General features: G+C 50.2%; 1 protein-coding gene across 1 annotated transcript in view; it reads right to left on the bottom strand.

Moving 5' to 3' along the window:
• NALF2 (NALCN channel auxiliary factor 2) overlaps nt 1-16,484 on the bottom strand; it is a 30,144-nt gene extending 13,660 nt beyond the window's left edge. Inside the window, exon 1 of the mRNA XM_045472681.1 lies at nt 14,678-16,484. Coding sequence (XP_045328637.1) covers nt 14,678-15,538 — 861 coding nt within the window. The 5' untranslated portion in view covers nt 15,539-16,484. The remainder of the gene's footprint in view (nt 1-14,677) is intronic.
• Between the last annotated feature and the right edge of the window lie 1,357 nt (nt 16,485-17,841).

Below are 17,841 nucleotides of genomic sequence, written 5' to 3'. Positions count from 1 at the left end.
CGTGACCTGGCTGAAGTCGGACGCTTAACCGACTGCGCCACCCAGGCGCCCCGGGAACTGAAAGCTTTTAATGAGTTTTAAATAATTGCTTTTTAAAAGATCACTTATCATCACTTCTGTGGCTAACTTTACAGACTGTGTCTGAAAGTATGGATGATGGAGTGTAGACATCAAGACTGAAGGTAGGGAGACCAGTTAGGAAACTATTGCAATAATCTTAGTGAGAGATGATGGGGACCTCAACTAAGGCAGTAGCAGCACAATTAAGAAGTGGAGAGAAGGGGTGGATGAGAAGAGATGTCAAGGAGGTAGAACCAACAAGATAACTTATGGGGGTAGAGAATGAGGGAGAGGGAGGGGTCCAGGATGACTACCAGGTTTCTGGCTTGAGTGTCAGGATGAATAGTAGTTTCTTTCATTAAAGAAGGGAAATCAGGAGGAGAGGTAGATTTGGGGGTGCAAAAGATGAATTAAGTTTTTGGCCATAATGGGGCACCTGGGTGGCTTAGTTGGTTAAGCAACCAACTGTGGCTTGGGTCATGATCTCATGGTTCATGAGTTCAAGCCCTGCATTAGAGGGCTGTCATCTCTGCTGTCAGCACAGAGCCTGCTTCATATTCTCTGTCTCCCTCTCTCTCTCTCTCTCTCTCTCAAAAATAAATAAAACAATCATTTAAAAAAATAAATATATAAAAAAAGTTTTTGGCCATATTGACTTTGAAGTATATGTGGGTCAGGTAGGTATAAATGTCCAGGAGCCAGTTGGATATAATGGTCTGAGCTCAGAAGGAAGATCTGGGCTAGAGACAAATCACCAAGGGATAGGGTTAATCATTAGAAACATGGTAGGACTGTACTTTCCCCCACCCTTTGAAGATAAGCATGACCATATGACTTACTTTGACCAATGAAATGTGAGTTGAAGTCACATGGATCATTTCTGGGGAGAAGCTCTAAGAGTTGGTATATGATTTGCCATTCTCTTCCCTCTGCTGTTGACTATGGAAACAGTATTGAGAAGCTCCTGTCCTCCACTAGCCTGGGTCTCTTGGTGACTATCATGAGCAGATGATCCCTGCTGACCTGTTTCAGACATGTATGGTGAGCAAGAAATAACTGTTGTGCTAAGCCTCAGATGTTTAGGAGTTGTGTGTTATCACAGCATAATGTAGCTCACCCTGACTGATAAAGCAATAGTGAAAGCCAAAGAAGTGGATGCTATTGCTTAGGGAGAGTGAGCACAGAGAGAAAAGAACCAACAGTGGATCCCTGGAAATCACTAACATTTAAGGGGAAGGTGGAGGAAGAGAATCTGATGAAGATAGGGGAGTAGCTTAAAAGATTAGAGGAGAAACAGAAGAGAGTGGCTCTTTTTTTTTCTGAAAATTAGGGGAGGAGAGAGTTTCCAAGATGAAGGAGTGGTCAGCAGATAAGGATTTAGACAGAAACATGCTGGCAGTCCCATCATGGTGAGAGCAGTTTCAGGGGATCACTGGGGGCAGAAACCAGACTGAAGCCAATTTAAAAGGGAATGTGAAGGAAGAAAAATGGAGATAGCTATGTGTAGACTACTCTTCTAAGAAGCCAAATACTCCCAGTTTTTTCAATTATTTCATAGGATGTGGTTTCTAGTTCTCTCTTCTATCCTGGTTCTTCATATTCAGATGAGTTCCTATTTTTCTGTGTCCCTTGCAACTGAACCCAATACCCAAATAGAGTTTATCAACACAATCAAACAGAAGTATCAGCCCTTCTGACCTGGAAGCTCTGTTTCTGTTAATGCAGACTAAAACCACATTTGCTCTCCGGAGGACTGTGAATCCAAATTCACTGTGTGAATCCAAATTCAGCTGAGAGAGATGGAAAGAGATAGGCCTGCCTGGAGTGTGGGATCAAAGACATAGCCTAGATCAAAGTCCCTGAAAGGAGCCCAAGCCTTCTGGTAAGACATCTGTATAAATTAAATCCTTGAAACTGTAGGCTACCTGAGGACAGGGATTTTATCTTAATTATCTGTGCATTGCCCTTAGTGTTTACAGCTCTGATGGGGAAATTGGAGATGCATTAGCAAAAAGTCCTAGAAAACTAAGCAAATAGAAAAAAGAAGCAAATATTAACTCCAAGAAAACAAGTTGACCAAGGAAGAAAATGTAATCCAGTATTCTACATGACTCAGCTGTGAACAATATTTATAGTCCTAATGATGTAAAAAAGGAATACTCTTAAAGTCAGAAGTTGTGATATGCCAATATTGGATGTATGAAGGGAGGGGAAGTATGTGTACACATACAGTGCTGCTGATAGTAAGAGAGCAAATCTGCCTCTAATAAAGTCAATAGATATTTAAAACAGAAAAAAAATCAAGAAATAGCATTGGCATGCCATTTTGAACTGTGGGGGTAAATATCAGAAAAAACAGCTAAGAGATTTGAAAATATTTAAGTCTAAAGAGTGAGGCTCTAGGGTTGAGCAGAAGGCTTCTGTTTTAATTTTAAGCATTGAGATCTATATTTAGCATTTAAAAGACAAATTATACATATCTTTCATACACATATACACACACTGATATTTAAAACAGAAAAGTCAAGAAATAGCAGAACTGGCATATCACTAGAAATGTAGAGATAAATATTAGAAGAAAAAGGTAAGAGAATTTCTGTAACACTCATTCTGAAGAATGAGTTTACATATGTAGCTTATACAGGTTTCTTAACAATAAAACAAAAATCTCCAAGACTTAATCTGACCAACCTCACCAGACTCAGGCCCAAAGCCCCAGGTCCTGTACTACCCAGTCCTGGGTCATCTACTCCATTACCACTGCCTGGGCCATGAGGTTGGGCCATGTAAGCTTAACAGGCCAACAGAACTAATGAGTGGTCCTATAGCCAAAGAGAGGAACTAATGTGAGAGGAAAGGAGCTTTGGGGGCTTCTGTGCCCAATGGCTATGCAGGCCACCACAGGAATGTTGCCAGTGTGACAGTGACAGCTGTTGCTTCCTTTGAGCTGCACACAGACATATGCAGCATAAAATCCCACTGCCCCCTCCCAGGCACAGGTGTTTGCCACACACTGCTAGTCCTGGGCCCAGGCCCAGAAAGCAATCTCTAACCTTCTGCAGGGATCATTGTGAAACCAGCTTCCTGACCCTGCCTTCTTCATTCCCCAAATGCAGTACCTTGATAGACAGATGAGAGGCTGAGGAGAACAGAGACCTGATAAAAGGATCTGTCAGCTGTGTTTGGTCTCTAGGGATAAGGTGAATCAAGGCTTTGGAGTCCTTCCATCTCTGCCTCTTTCTTCCTCAACCTAAGCATGTCTTTGTGCCCTCACTTCTAGAATCTCTCCAGTTGCCTTCTGGCTCCTAACCTCCCACTCCCACGCCAGACACTTCACCTGCTCCCAAATTACCTTTCCCATCTCTTAAGCAGTCCATCTTGGTGTTGTCAATCTCAATTGGGTATTAAACAGTCATTTGGATTAAACACATCTAATTAAGGTAAGAATAATAACTAGCTGCCATTTATTAAATGCTTGCTATATGTCAGGCTCTGTTCTAAGCAACTGACATTTATTAACTCCTTGAATCCTCACAACTACCCCCTGAGGTGGAGATACATTTACAGGTGAAATAGGAAGGACCAGAGAGTGTACATAACTTGCCAAAGGTCACACAGTGAATAATAATAATGGTGGCTACCATTTCATGAGCATTTTCCATCTCATAGGCACTGTAGTCTTAAGAGGTTAGCATGTTGTAGGTCAGTTAAGCATCACAATGACCCTGTTTCCTAATTTCAAGTGTGAAGAAAGTGAGGTTCTAAGAGAGTGAAAGAAATGTTCAAGATCTCAGCAATTATTTTATGGAGAAGACAGATTTCAAAGCCAGATTTACCTGGACTTTAGTGCCCAAGCTCTTATATCCCGTATTGCCCCTTGGCTGGTACCTCTCCATTTCACTATTACAATTAAAATAATTAGCTGGTTACTTAAATCTTTTTGATAGAATTTCAGGTCAAGTTGGGGAAAGATCTCCAGGACTGGATGTGAGAGTGATTTTCCAAAGTCAGTGTATTTAGGGGCACCTGGGTGGCTAAGTCGGTTAAGCCACTGACTTCAGCTCAGGTCATGATCTTGCAGTTCATGAGTTCGAGCCCCACATCGGGCTCTGTGCTGACAGCTCACAGCCTGGAGCCAGCTTTGGATTCTGTGTCTCCCTCTCTGTCTGTCCTTTCCCTGCTTGCACTGTCTCTCTCTCTCTCTCAAAAAATAAATAAACATTAAAAACATTTTAAAAATTTGAAAAAAATTAAAGTCAGTGTATGCAGCCCATTTCTTGTATGAATAAGGTTTTCTTTGTAAGGGGATGTGAAGGGAAGAATGTTTGGGTACTAGGGGCTACAAATGACCATTTCCACTCTCCCATCAAAGCACTCCCTTCCCACTTTCCTCTAAACACACACACAAACACACACCTTAGGAGATGGAGATGTTGAGAAGAAGCAACTACTGCTTTGTTTCATCCAAACCCACCAGCTTCCTACCCACAGCTGAAGGCTCACTATTTCTGCTTTAATCTTTGGCAGCAGGTGAAGGGAAGGCTGTCTCCTTGTAGAAAGGTTTTCTTGGCTATGGACACTAGCTGTCCTGTCCCGGGTCCTATCATTTAGGGGCTTCTGGAACAGTTTTGCCTTGGAAGATTCCATTCCTTCAGAAAGGCCTCAGGGCACTCTACCTAATCTCTCCTACCCAGGTTGCCCCATAAATGTTCTTCACTGCAAAGCCTTTGCTTAAGTCAGATGGAGAGTTAGCTAAAGCTAGGTTCAGACTCTGGCTCTGCCAGTACTAGCTTTGTGAACTTGGACAAGTCACCTGCAAGGAGGCAGGGACTCAGCCACTAATTTGCTATGTGGCTATGAGCAAAGTACTTTCCCTCTCTGGGCCTTAGTTTGGATCCAAGATGATGATCCCTAGGGAGGCAGCATGTATGAGGAGAAGACAGGGTCAAACATCTTTAAACTCAGTCCTGCAGTCAAATCCCAGGTCTGCTCTTACCAGTTATGAAACCTCAAGCAAGTGACTTAAATTCCCTGATCTACATTTTCCTCACCTGCAAAATGGAGATAATAAAGCACCTATCCTTACCTTTCTATAAATTATGTTGGCAAGGCAACTAGCACAAAGCTTTACCTATAGTTTAATTGTACTAGCACAGATTGGGCAGTACCATTGCCTTCTGGCAATCAAATCCCTGGATTTGACCTGGATTCAAATCCCAGCTCCAACTCTTACTAGCTGAATGACCTTGAGCTAGTTTACTTAACCTCTCTGAACCTGTCTTCTCCTATGTAAAACAGGGATACATATTTTTGCACTTCCCAAGGTAGATGTAAGAATTAAGGGCCTGGGATAGTTCTTTTCTTTCCATTCCCTCCTTTCAGCTCTAAGATTGAAATAACAAATGAAAAAAACAACTGACACAAATGTGATCAGAAAAAGGTTAAAACCATTCATACATATAAAAGAGTACATATAAATCAATAAAAGAAACACACAAGATATAAACAGACAATTCACAAAATGGGCAATACAAATGGCCTACAAAGAAGAAAAACAAATTTTTGACCTAAGGAATGCAAATTAAAAGCCAACGCTCTGCCATTTTTTCAACCCCAACTTAGTAAAGCTTTAAAAATATGATACTCAATACTGGAAAAGGGTGGTAAATTAGTCCCACACTTGTGGCAAGGATATAAACTAGATATGGATATAACCCTTCTGGAAAGAAATTGGTAAGACAGAAATTTTGTATGTCAAGAGCCTTGAAAAGAGTAGGACTCTTTGATTGTGTTAGACTAGTCCCAAATGTTCATCCTGCAGAATTAATGTTTATGCTCCCATTTGTATGCAAAACAAAGGAAAGAAAAAGTCATTTGGTGTGCAAATGTTTATGTAAGCTCAGAGAGAGGGGCAGAAGGATACACAGGGAATTGTTAACATCAATGACCTCAGGGCATAAACCTCTGTATTGTTAGATTTGGTCCATGAGTATGCATTATTTTGTGATTTAAGAAACTCAGCAAAGTAGAGAAATAAAGAAATGATTGACATAGCATTTATTAAAAAAAGGAATCATAGATCTGACAGAGATTTGTGAACAAAGATATTCATCACAGCATTAATTGTAATAGTAAAAGTTGGAAGTAAAGTAAATATCTCACAATAGGAGCCTAGTTAAATAAGTTGCACTATATTCCTGTGATAGAATATTGTACACTCATCAAGAATGATGTTTTCTAATATTTAATTACATGGAAAGATACTTGGCATAACTTTAACAGTAACTTTAAAAGAGCAGGGTGAACAACTATGATTTCAACTATGTAAAAATAGATACTTCTATCTATTAGGATGGCTATTCTCAAAAAATGGAAAATAATGGGTGCTGGGAAGGATGTGGAGAAATTAGAACCTTTGTGCACAGCTGAGAAGAATGTAAAATGGTGCAGCTGCTGTGGAAAACAGTGTGGTGATTCCTCAAAACGGTAAATATAGAATTATGTGATCCAACAGGTCCACATCTAGGTATATACCCCAAAGAATTGCAAGCAAGGATTCAAACAGATACTTGTACACCAATGTTCTTAACAACATTAGTCACAGTAGCCAAAAGATGAAAGGAAATGAAAACATATGTCCACACAAACACTTGTCCATGAATGTCCATGGCAGCTTTATTCATAATTACCCAAATGTGGAAACAACCCAAGTACTCATAGACATGAATGGATAAACAAAATATGGTATATCCAGAGAATAAAATATTATTTGACTATAAAAAGGAATGACACATGCTACAACATGGATGAACCTTGAAAACATTATGTTAAGTGAAATAAGCCAGACACAAAAGGACAAATAGTGTATGATTCCACGTAGATGAGGTACTGAGAATAGTCAAATTCACAGAGCCAGAACATAGGATAGAGGTTACTGGGGGCTGGGGAAGGGAGGTGTGGAAAGTTATTGTTTAATGGCTATAGAGTTTCTGCTTAGGAGAATAAAAATGTTTTAGAAATGGGTAGTGGTGATTATTGTACAACATTGCAAATGTAATTAATGTCACTGGCTTGTACACTTAAAAGTGGTTAATATGGTAAATTTTATGTTATGTATATTTTACTATAATGGAAAAACTAAAAAAATATATATGCCAGAAAAAGACCTATTAGGAGGAGATACACTATAACATTAAGAGTGTCTCTGGGTCCTTTTACCTATTGTACTTCTATTTTCAAAATTTCTCAAAGAGCATGTCTTTGGTAATTGGAAAAAGGGGTATTTTTGCAAGACTCTGAGTCTATAATTCTGGAAGCTTCACTTGGTGTTAGAAGTTCTAGTTGAGTTTAACCCTAAGCAGATACATTCACCTTTTACAGATCTGCCAGGTGGCCATGCTATCTGCTGAAAACCAAATAAGAAGACAGAAAACAATGGTAACTCCCACCACCACTACATGTCTCTCTGCAGCAGCACTTGGTGAGTTGGCACTTCCTTCTACTCCCCCAGAGAAGCCTAGCCATCCCAGGCCAGGGCTCACCAAAACACTGGCAAGGGAACTAGGTATCCAAAGCTCAGGACAGGCATCATCAGGCTCTGGGGTGACAAGGTCTCACTGTTTCCCCTACCAGCTCTCCCAGCAGGTGCTGGGTGGGGCTCAGGCCTGCACCAGGCCTGTTGAGGAGGACCTTCTCCCCTCCTGCACTGGTTGGTCTTTCTAGTGGGTGAGGCTGAGAATGTAGGGGATACCTTCCCTCCAGGCAAGGGGAGCCCAGTGCTTCCCACCTCTTTTGTAGAGCCCACAGAAAAAGAAGGCAGCAAACACCTCCCTTCCTGGCACCCATCCTCTGTCACTATCCGAAGAGGGTACTGGTGATTGTTGCTGGGTCCCAAGGACAAGAGACTGGGGTACCAAGCCAAGAGGATTTTGGTGGATCCCCACTTTGCACTTGAGTGACTCCAGGGGACCCCAAGCTGCCAAGAGGCCTTGTTGGACTTCCTCTGAGGTCAGTGTGGCTTTGCAGCCCAGACTCTCAGTAGCCAGCTGGGCATTGTTTCTGACAGCTGAAGGACACCATTAACATTTTCTTTATACTTGTGTGCTCTGGGGAAAGAACAGACAGACCTAATTATGTATCCCAGTCCCCCCACCTTTGGGCTGTGTGGCATGGGTGGGTCACTTCCCTTCACTGAGCCTCAGTTGTCTCATTTGTAAAGTAGGGATAATGATAGTACCCACCTGCTAGGATGACTGTCAGGATTTAAATGTGTTTATTGACACCTATAAAGCCCCTGTAATCTCCCAGGCACTCAAAAGCCCCCTTTCCCTTTCTTATCCCTTTCTGCTTTGGCACCAGTCTGCCTAGCCTTCTAGCCCAGAGACTTGTGGCTCAGGTTCCAGCTCCCTTCTCCAGAATCCATTTGAGCAGGAGCTTTGGTCCTGGCAGCCCCTATTAGTCTGTAGTAACTCCTTCCCTCCCCAGGGCCAGCTGCAGCTTGCCTGTGCCCCTGCTCTCCCCTCTAAGCACCTACCTGGCTCAAGGTGTCAAAAATTCAGGCTGTTCTGAACCCCCTCTTACGCCTAGGGAGAAAAGTCTGATCCCACATCCCTGGCCCCCGGCATAAGCTTTGGTGTACGTGCCTCTAATCACAGGAACACAACATACCCATTCTCCCGAGACCTCCCGGGTCAGCATTGGAGAATGGTGCTTCTGGAAGCCCATATTTGTCTAGACCCCATCAGAAGGTGTCCCTGGCTTTCTAGCAAACACCTGCAGCTGGGATGTGCATGAAACTGAGACAAGAGCTTCACACAAGAGGTGTGAAGGCACGTTTGATGCCCAGTCTGCCTGGGCAGACAGCAGGTAAACAGCCTCAGAGGGTGGGAACACAAAAGAACTGCCCTGAGGGAGAAGATTTTCTAGGGCAAACTCCCACCCTTGAGCCTGAGATGTCCTCCTACATACCCACCTACACACGGAGGGGTGGGTGTGTCCTTTCCCTGAGGTACCAATGCCTAGGGAGGAGACGACAGGCACCTGTATGACTTAGAAGCACCCTCTCAGGCTAGTGATGTGTTCTGAGGTCCTTGACCCTCCTTTATCCTCAGTCCCGCCCACCGTCTTCCCTTTCCTCACCCCACCTCCACTGTGTTCAGCAGACTTTTCCAGCAGACCATGAGACTAGGTGGGAGGCTGCTGGGCTCCCTTCCTCCACCTAGCTCCCCCCACCCCCACCTTCAGGAGATACCAGCGAATCCTTCCTGGAGGTTCCCGTTGCTATGGTGACTATAGTAGTCAGGCACCAGCCTGTGGGAAGGATGGGAAGTATCCATGAAGAAGATTGTGTGTCCATGTGAGTGTGTGTCTAAGTGTGTGTGCATGTCACACATACACATGTCTACCCTGAGCAGGGAGCAGGAAGGCAGGGAGGACATGAAAGCAGAAAGGGAGAGGAGGAGGGAGGGAGAGGACAGAAGAGGGGGCCAGAAGATGGAAGGGGGTGCAGGAGAGCGGATGGGGATAAGGGAGGTGAAGTGTGAATGGGGTGTGAGAGATGCAAGGGGTGAGGGGGCATGGAGGTTATCAAGGGAAAGAGGTACAGTGCAGGGTGGCAGGAGGGAGTGGTTAGGGCAAGGAGCCAGAGAGGGGAAGAACATGGGGTAAAAGTTGGGAGGGGTGTGTGGTAGAGGTGGGTGATGAGGGGAGTGGGGTGGGAGGGGAGATGGGGTGAGGGGATGGACGTAACTGCTGGGAGAAGTGGGGGTTGGATGAGTGTAGGTGTAGGGGTAGGGATAAGAAAGTGAGGTGTGGGTGCAGCTTGTGAATGCTCTGGCATGATCTTCTAAGAGATTGGAAAGGTTGTGTGGCCATTGGTATGTGGGTTGGGTGTGGGCTAAAATTTGAGAAGAATGTCGGGGTAGGGGTAGGTCAGGATGGGGGTGAAGGGGTCTGGAGAGGTGTGGGCAGCATGAGGTCACTTTCCTACTCCCACGTTGAATCCACTATATCCCTGTCTGAGCTATGCACATTGCCTCTTCTCTGGCCCTTCTCTTCCCAGAAGCCCAATGCTCACATTCCTGGGCAATGAGCTTCTGTGGATTTAGAGACTCCTCCCCAGCGGAGGCTTTCCCATGGTTCCCAGGAGGCCCCTTCTTAACTGTCTCTCCCTCCCCCCACCCCCAGCACAGACCAGGGATTCCTCTCTGCCTTCAAGAACCCTGGGTCAGGGAGGCCGACTGTGGGGCACTCCTAGCATGTAAGCTCGAGTGACAACAGGGACCACTGGCCAACTTGGGGCATCTGCCCTTTGCCCAGTGACCTGAGCTCTCTGCTCTCAGCATCAGTGTCAGCCCAGGAGTCCTGCTTGGCAGGAAAGCTGTGGCAGGTGGGAGGAGAAAGGAAGGCAGTGAGGCAGAAACAGCTGCCAGCCAGAGTGGAGGAAGAGCAAGGCCCCAACGGGTATGGGCAGAAGGCAAGGTGCTGGCTCTGGCAGTCCCCTCCTCTGTGTGTCAGGCCCCTCTCTCTGGCCCTTCCCATCTGAGGCTCCTGTTCAGGGAGCAGGCTCTGCTCACGGGCCTAAACTCTGGACTGAAACAGACCTCAGAGGTCATCTGTCCAACTCCCCCCATAATCTGGAGTTAGAGTCATCTCCATGGCATTTCCTCCAGGAGTCTGCCTGAATCAGGCCAGACATTTACTGGGAGCAGGAGCTCATTTCCTTCGAAGGCAGTCTGTTCCCTCTTTGGAAGGAAAAAAGCTGTTAACTGGGCAACTCTGATGTGCCAGGCCTAGGTACTGTGCAGACTTCTCATTAATGATGACCTCACAGGGCTGTTATGATGAATTCACTCCATTTTACAGATGAGATGAGTGAGGCTCAGAGAGTTGAAGTCCCTAGCTCAAGGTCACACAGGTAATAAATAAAAGAGCTGAGTTGGAACCCAGGACTTTCTCACTACAAAGTCCCTGGCGGGGGGGGGGGGGGTTGCTAAGCAGGACATGCCTCCTTTGCACCGTGACGGCTCTTCTGAGGTTGGAAGTCAGAGCCCATATCCTCCCGAGTCTACTTTTCGCCTGTTGAAACAGCTGCTTCAACTCTGTCCAGGAGAACTCAGGTTCAAGCCCCCTCCCGACCTGCTCAGTGTGAGATCCAGAATGAAACACACACAGTCTGCCAGGTGGGTTCAAGCCTATCCAGAATAGAGTAGAACTATCACATCCTTCCTTGGCACCAACCTTTACTTATGTGGCCCTATGGCTTGTAAGACAGCTAATTGTCCTCTTGGGATTCTTTCCCTTCTTGGATGAGAATTATGAAAGAAGAAGCCAGGGTTTTGTTTTCATTTCCACCACTCCCCGTAGTCGCAACGTCCTGAATTTTGAGTAGGAAAGGGGCAGAGGTGGGGGAAAAGGCAATCAGCAGCAGGCAGCGGCCTGGCAGGGTTGGGATGGGGGAGACCTATGGGGGAGTGAGGTGGCTGTCCAGTAACCACGGGAAGGGCTGGGAGTGAGGGCCAAGGGGAGGGGGAGCTAAGAGCTTAGGGGGAGGGTATGTGCACAAGGAGATGAGGGAGGGGTGGAGCACCGGCCTGGGGTTGGGAGAGGTCAGGGTGGGGGTGGGCAGCGGCCTGCCTAAGTTAACATCCCCTACTGTGCGAGAGGAAGTCAGTCGCACATTAAGGAAATGTTGCAGCTGGTACTAAATTGGGAGGTGTCACAGGCAGCAGTGAGGACAGGTATGATTCGTGGGGGCCTGCATGGCCCAAAACAGGGGCAGAATGTTGCCGAAAAAGAGAACAGGGTTTCTGGGGCTGCCCCGGAAAGATCTGACTGAGACACTCAGGACAGGGCCCCAGGAATGGGGCGGTTACCTGGCCCTGGACCAGGGGTTCCAAGCTTGGTTTCCAGAAGTAGAGGAAGCCTCTTCACCCTGGCCTGGGCTACAGGCTCTCTACCCAGGAGAAGCTTTGAGGATGGGGCATCATTTCCAAAGGATCTCCTTTGGGGCAGGGGCTGGACAGGAGGGCTTGGAGCCTAGGGGCAGGCTTGGGAATCGGCAAAAAGGACTGGGATAGAGGTGGAATGGTGGGGTGAAGAGAGAGGGGCTGCAGGTAGAGCAGAGCAGGGCTGCCTTCTCCCTCAGTGCCCATAATGCAGCTGCAATCCAGAGTCCTGGGGGCCTAGGCCTCAGCTGAGGGAGACAGCGCTGAAGACGAGGGGGAAAGACTAGAAGAAAGCTGGCACTGCCCTTCTCCCAGCACAGCTGGCAGCAGGAGAGCAGGCAGAGTTCACTTGAGAGGGAGAGCAAGAGAGTGACAGTGACAAGGAGACAAAGGAGAGCAGGGAGGGCTCCAGCCAAGGGGAACCTGATGGGAGGCTACGGCAAAAGCATGCCTGTGCTCCTCTGCAGAACATGCAGGTTGGAGGCTTGGCACTCCTACGCATCAGCTAAGTGACCTCACACAAACTGCTGGATTCCCCCTGCACCTCAGTTTCCTCATCTGTGAAATGGGGATAATGGTGCTGGTATTGCCATCCTCCTGGGCAGTTGTGATCTCATCATATATGCGAGAGAGGGTAAAACCCTAAGCACAACATCAATGTCAGATGTTACATTATTATTACAAAAACACTATCAGCTATCTCTTCCCACTTAAATCTCACAAAAGACTGAGGATGTAGGCAGAGTGAGGATTAGGGTCCCCGTTTTACACATGAGGAAATGGAAGCTCAGAGAAGTGAAGTGACATGCCCAAGGTCACACTGCTAACAAGTGGCGGAGGTGATAAGGCCTCCTGAATCCAGGACATCCTTTCTCCTACATCAAACTGCTTGGTAAAAATAAGTAATATGAGGGATCATTATTTAGTGTGGCATCAGACAGAGCTTGAAGGCAACTATAATATGGGAAAAATAAACCCATGGGAAAGTTGTGGTGTGGTCTCTCAGGCATCCTGGTGACAGAAGAGAAGAAAAATGATTGGGGCCATGGGATTGGAGGGAGGGCCACAAAGATAGACATCCTTTATTATTCTGTCTGCTAGTGGACCACATCCCTCTGCTCTCACCGAGTGTATATCTGTTACTGACATCGAGGGTGTGTGTCTGTCTACATGACAAAATGTGTCCTTCTTCATGTGACAGTTCTTCCGCCTGTGTGTCTCTGACATCATGGGGAGACACGCCTGTGGGGGACACGGTGTCTGCTTCTATGGCAGTTTGTGGGTGCGACAATCTCTCTATATCTCTGTATGACTTTGCCTGGGGTGGTGGTGGTGGTGTATGGAAGTGTGTGTTTGTCTATCTGTCTGTACACCTTTAAGAAGTGGAATATCTCATTTGGTAGTGTGAGTGAGGCAGTGAGTCAGCTGAGGCAGAGGGAGGCGGGAGGGAGACTGCTAGGTTACGAGAACAGGAAAAAGGAGGAGAAAGTGAAGTCAGGAGCAAGGAGCTGCCCCTTTTCTCCCCAATCCCCTGCCCAATCCTTAAGAAGCTCACGAAGAGCATGGAACCCCGAAGAAGTCCACGGGGGTCACATTTCATGGAAAGGGGGCACTTTCTGCCCCTCCCCAAGGCCTCAGAGGGAGACAAGTGAGGATAGGAGTCACTGTCTCCCTCTCCAGCTCTCGGCCCCTAGCTCCAGGATGAGTGAGGCCACCACCCCACCTGGTCTCCTCCTCACTTGACCCTTTGACCTTGCTGCTCTCTTCTCTCCCCAAGGCAGGCCACCTGGCCAGGCTGAGCAAACAGGGCAGTAGCACCACATCCCAAATGCTTACAGCCGCCATGCACCTCTTGTCCAGAATGACCCTGCTGAGGGTCAAGAAGTTTCTCCATACCCAGCTCTGCCCTAGGCAGGCCCATTCTGCTGCGGCCTCCCCTCTCCTCTGGATGCCTGTTCCTAGCAGCCAGACAGCCAGCTTCCCCTCCACTGCTACCCCAGTGTACTGGGAAGGCACTGGGAGTTTTGTAATGCACCAGCCTCCAGTGGCCTTCCCACAAGCTGCTGTGCCCTGTTCCCAACTCCTTTTATCAGGGACAAGGACCTGGCAGCTTCCCTCCTTGGGACAAGACAGGCAGCCCTGGGCTCCACCTCAGGTCATATAAGGTCAATAGAGCCTGGTGCCCCACCAGCAGGAATGCCTCTCCTCTCACCCATTGGCAGGGGCCAGAGGGTGAGGTTTAGGTTGGCAAATATTTCTCCTTCCACTTTTGGCCTTCCCCCTGCACCAGTCAGTCCCAGGACATTCAATTCCGGCCGAGGTAAGGAAGGGGACACCACTGGCTGACAATGGAGACTGGGGAGCCAGATCCCTCTTTCCACCCCTTTGTCCGTGACCCCTCCCTCCTCATGCGGGGGCGGGGCACCAGGAAGCCCCAGTCCGAAGGTGCCCAAACCTGGAATTAATAGAAGTTGGCCAGGTGGTTAACTGACCTGAATCCCTGAGGCCCCTTCTCTGGGGAGGGTCCCAAGGTAGTATTCTTAGTGCTCTACTGTGAACGGTGGGGGGTGATGGGAAGAGGTGAAGGCGGAGACCTCCTTTTTTCTCCGGGTCCCACCGCCACCGCTCCCGCCGCCGAGGTAGGTGGTGTGCCCGCGGACGCCAGTCCCTACCTTACAGCCTTTCGTGCAGGACCGGATTGAGTACTCTTCTGCCTGTAAGTATTTATGCAGCACGAGGTCGAACTCGTCATATTTTTCCTGAGCATGTCGGTCGAGCCGCTGGTACGCCTCGATACAGTTGCTACACACCTCCCAGGCCCCGGAGCCCGGGCTGGCCACCACGGCCAGAAGGTCCCCCAGCAGGGTGTCCAGGCTGCAGTCCAGGCTGTCGGGGCGGTCCATGCCCAGCAGCAAGTCCCAGACCGTGTAGGTGTCGCAAAAGGAGAGAGTGAAGTTCCGAAAGTGGCCTTTGAGCAAGTTTTTTTTGGCGGAGGGGAACTCGGCCGGGGCACGGGAAGGGGAGTCAGGGGGCCGCAGTGGGGGGGCTGGAGTAGTCGGTTCAAAAAGTCTCTGCAAAGATTGCAATTTGGTGCAAGCTGCGTCCAGCCCCGTGGGCTCTGGGACGCCACCGCAGTCCGGCCTGGGACCGGCAGCGGGGGCAGCTTTGGTCAGGTTGCTGTATTGGGGGCCGCAGGTGCCCGGGGATGCGCTGGGCTCGCCGGGCGGCGGCGGCCGCAGGGGCAGCACCGCGCGAGGAGGCATCGGCTGCCGCTCCCGGCCGGTCCCCCAGGGCGGCCGCATGGCGCTGCTCAGCTCCCTGGCCCGGGGCCGGGCCCCCGCGCACAGCCACAGATGGTCAGCGAGCAGCACGGTGAAGAAGAGCAGGGACGCCAGGGACAGTCGCCATCGCTGCGCCCGCTCAGAGTCAGCGCAAGGTTTGTCGCTTGGCCTGGGAGCCCAGCAGCAGCAGCAGCAGCAGATAGTCAGCGCGGCGGCGTCTTTCCCGGGCCACATCCAAGCGCCCCTGAACATATTTCAGGGGGGTCCGGGCTGGAGGGATCAGGTAGGCGCGAGGCCGGACGGCCGTCACTGGTGGGCAAGCGGGCTGCGCGCCGCTTCGCGCTCCTTGGCGCCGTCCAGGCTCTACCTCGGGGGTTGCATGGTGAGGCAGGCCACCGGCCCGGGGCCCCGCTCAAGGCCAGAGTCGCGGGGTGCTCTCGTGCCGTCCCCGCGCTCCTCCCGCGCTCCCTCGCTCGCAGTCTGGGCGCCGCCGCCCGGCCCGCTAGGCACTGCCCGGTGTCCCGGCGGGGGGCGGTGCGGGGCACTGGGGCGGTGGCGGCTGCGGCGGCGGCGCCGCACTCCTCATAGTGTCGGGCCCCTCAGCTGCCCTCGGCTCCGCGCCACTCCGCTCCGCGCCACTCCACTCCGCGCTGGCGGCCGCCCGGCTCGCACTCTGTTCTGGCCGTCTCGGCTCAGCGCAGCTCTGCGCCCCTCAGCGCAGCCGTGCGGGCCCAGCCACCGCGCTCCGCTCCCTCGCTCCGCGCCGCGCCGCGCCGCGCCGCTCCCGCCCGCTCGTCCGCCCGCCCGCCCGCCTGCTGCCTGCTCCGCGCCGCTCCCTGCCTCGCTTGCGCCCTCCTAGGCCCGCCGGCCGGCCCACTGCCCGGCCCTTCGGGCTTCGCTCGCGCTCTGGCCGTTCGCCCGGGCCGGTCCCGGGCCGGCTCCGCTCCGGCTCCGCGCCTGCTGCTCCCAGAGTTCCGGCTCGGGCGGGCCACCTGGCTCCTGGCGGCGCCACAGGCGCCGGACGCCGACACGGGGCTTCACTTAGTGCGCCTCTCGCTTCCGTCTCCCGTTAGCACCGCTGTGGCGGCCGCCAAGCGGCACGGCCCCGTGGCTCCCGCTGGCCATGCCCCCTCAGTCTGTCGCCATCTTCCGCTGTGCGGAGAACACCTTGAGAGCCCGAGTGCGAGTGTGTTCGGGGTGGGGGGGGGAGCGGGGCGGAGAAAGAGGCACTGAGAGGAGGAGGGAGCGGGACTGGGGCCCCGACTGCGCCTGCGCCTCAGGACTCACCCCCCCCCCCCCCGGCCCCCGCCGGCCGCAGCCTGTGCTGTTTGGGGATGTTTCCAGTCCACCCCCAACTCCATTCACTTCAGCGCCTCCGTTCATCCGCCCGCTCCCCGCGTGCACACGCCACACGCTGAGTCCCAGGCCCCGGCGCTCTCCCTCCCCCGCCCACCTGGGCGCCAGCCTCCCTCCCCAGGGCGGCTGCTCACTCTCCGCCACCCACCCCCCCCAACCCCCGAGGGCTAGGGGACTTCTGAGGGTGATTCTTGGTGGCAGGAGGCTAGAGGCTTCTCCTTAGCGTCTCGCTGCCTTCCTGGGTCGCGTCCCCCGTCCCCGTGACTAGGCGATGCTGGAGCCGGCTGTGGATCGAACCAGTCCCGTGTCCCTAACTCCCTGCCCGAGGCGGCCCCTGGTGCTGAAGGACAGCTCCCAGCTCTGCCGCCACAGAGGACAGGTCTGGGAGAGCGCCCTGGAGGGGGCAAGACGGTGGGCTAAGATGGGTAGTAGAGATAGGGTGTCGTTTCTGCCCTTACTAAGATTTACAGCAGCCTCTCCCCCTTCCTAGCTTCCTGGCTCCCCCTACAGGCTGCTGAGAAAAGCTTGAGAGAGAGTTAGGGAAGCTGCGCCTCCCGGATGGAAGCGTGTGCTTGGGGCCCTCACAGAGTCACATGGCACTAGGAACTCAGACGTAAAAACGTCCTGCCGCGCCACTAACCTTGTTTGGATTCCACCAAATCACAGACTGGTCGTATTGTCTACTTCCTTTTCTCACAACCTTCCACTCCCAGTAACTCCCCCATTCAAAATTTTAATCAGCCATTGCCAGTAAATTTGTGTTAATATAAAGAATAACAACAATAAAGAAAATTGCCTTTATTGAGCGTATACTAGGTGCTAGGTCACTGCTCAAGGTACCTTAGATGAATTATTTCATTTAATCTTCACAACAATCTTAATAAGATAGGCACTACTGTTATCTTCATTTACCTATGGGGGAAGCTGAAGTTTAGAGAGGGTAAGTTGCCTAAGGCCACATAGTTAGTAACTGATGAAGCCAAGACAGAAACCCAGGCAGTCTGGCTCTAGAGCTCTCTTAACACTCAAGTAAAGCCCTGGAAATATGAAGGAGTGGAAGACACAGTCCTACCTTAAAGGAAATTACAGTCTACATGAGGAAACAATGTATGTTGGTTAGTGGAAGGATTCATGGACTGGAGACTTGGGTTCAAGTAATAGTTCTACCACTGAACATGAGGTGTGTCCTTGAGAGAATC

This window comes from Leopardus geoffroyi, chromosome X, assembly GCF_018350155.1.
Source record: "Leopardus geoffroyi isolate Oge1 chromosome X, O.geoffroyi_Oge1_pat1.0, whole genome shotgun sequence".
NCBI lineage: Eukaryota > Metazoa > Chordata > Mammalia > Carnivora > Felidae > Leopardus > Leopardus geoffroyi.
The sequence above is the reverse complement of the archived record's forward strand: the minus strand, read 5'-3'. Positions and strand labels throughout refer to the sequence as shown.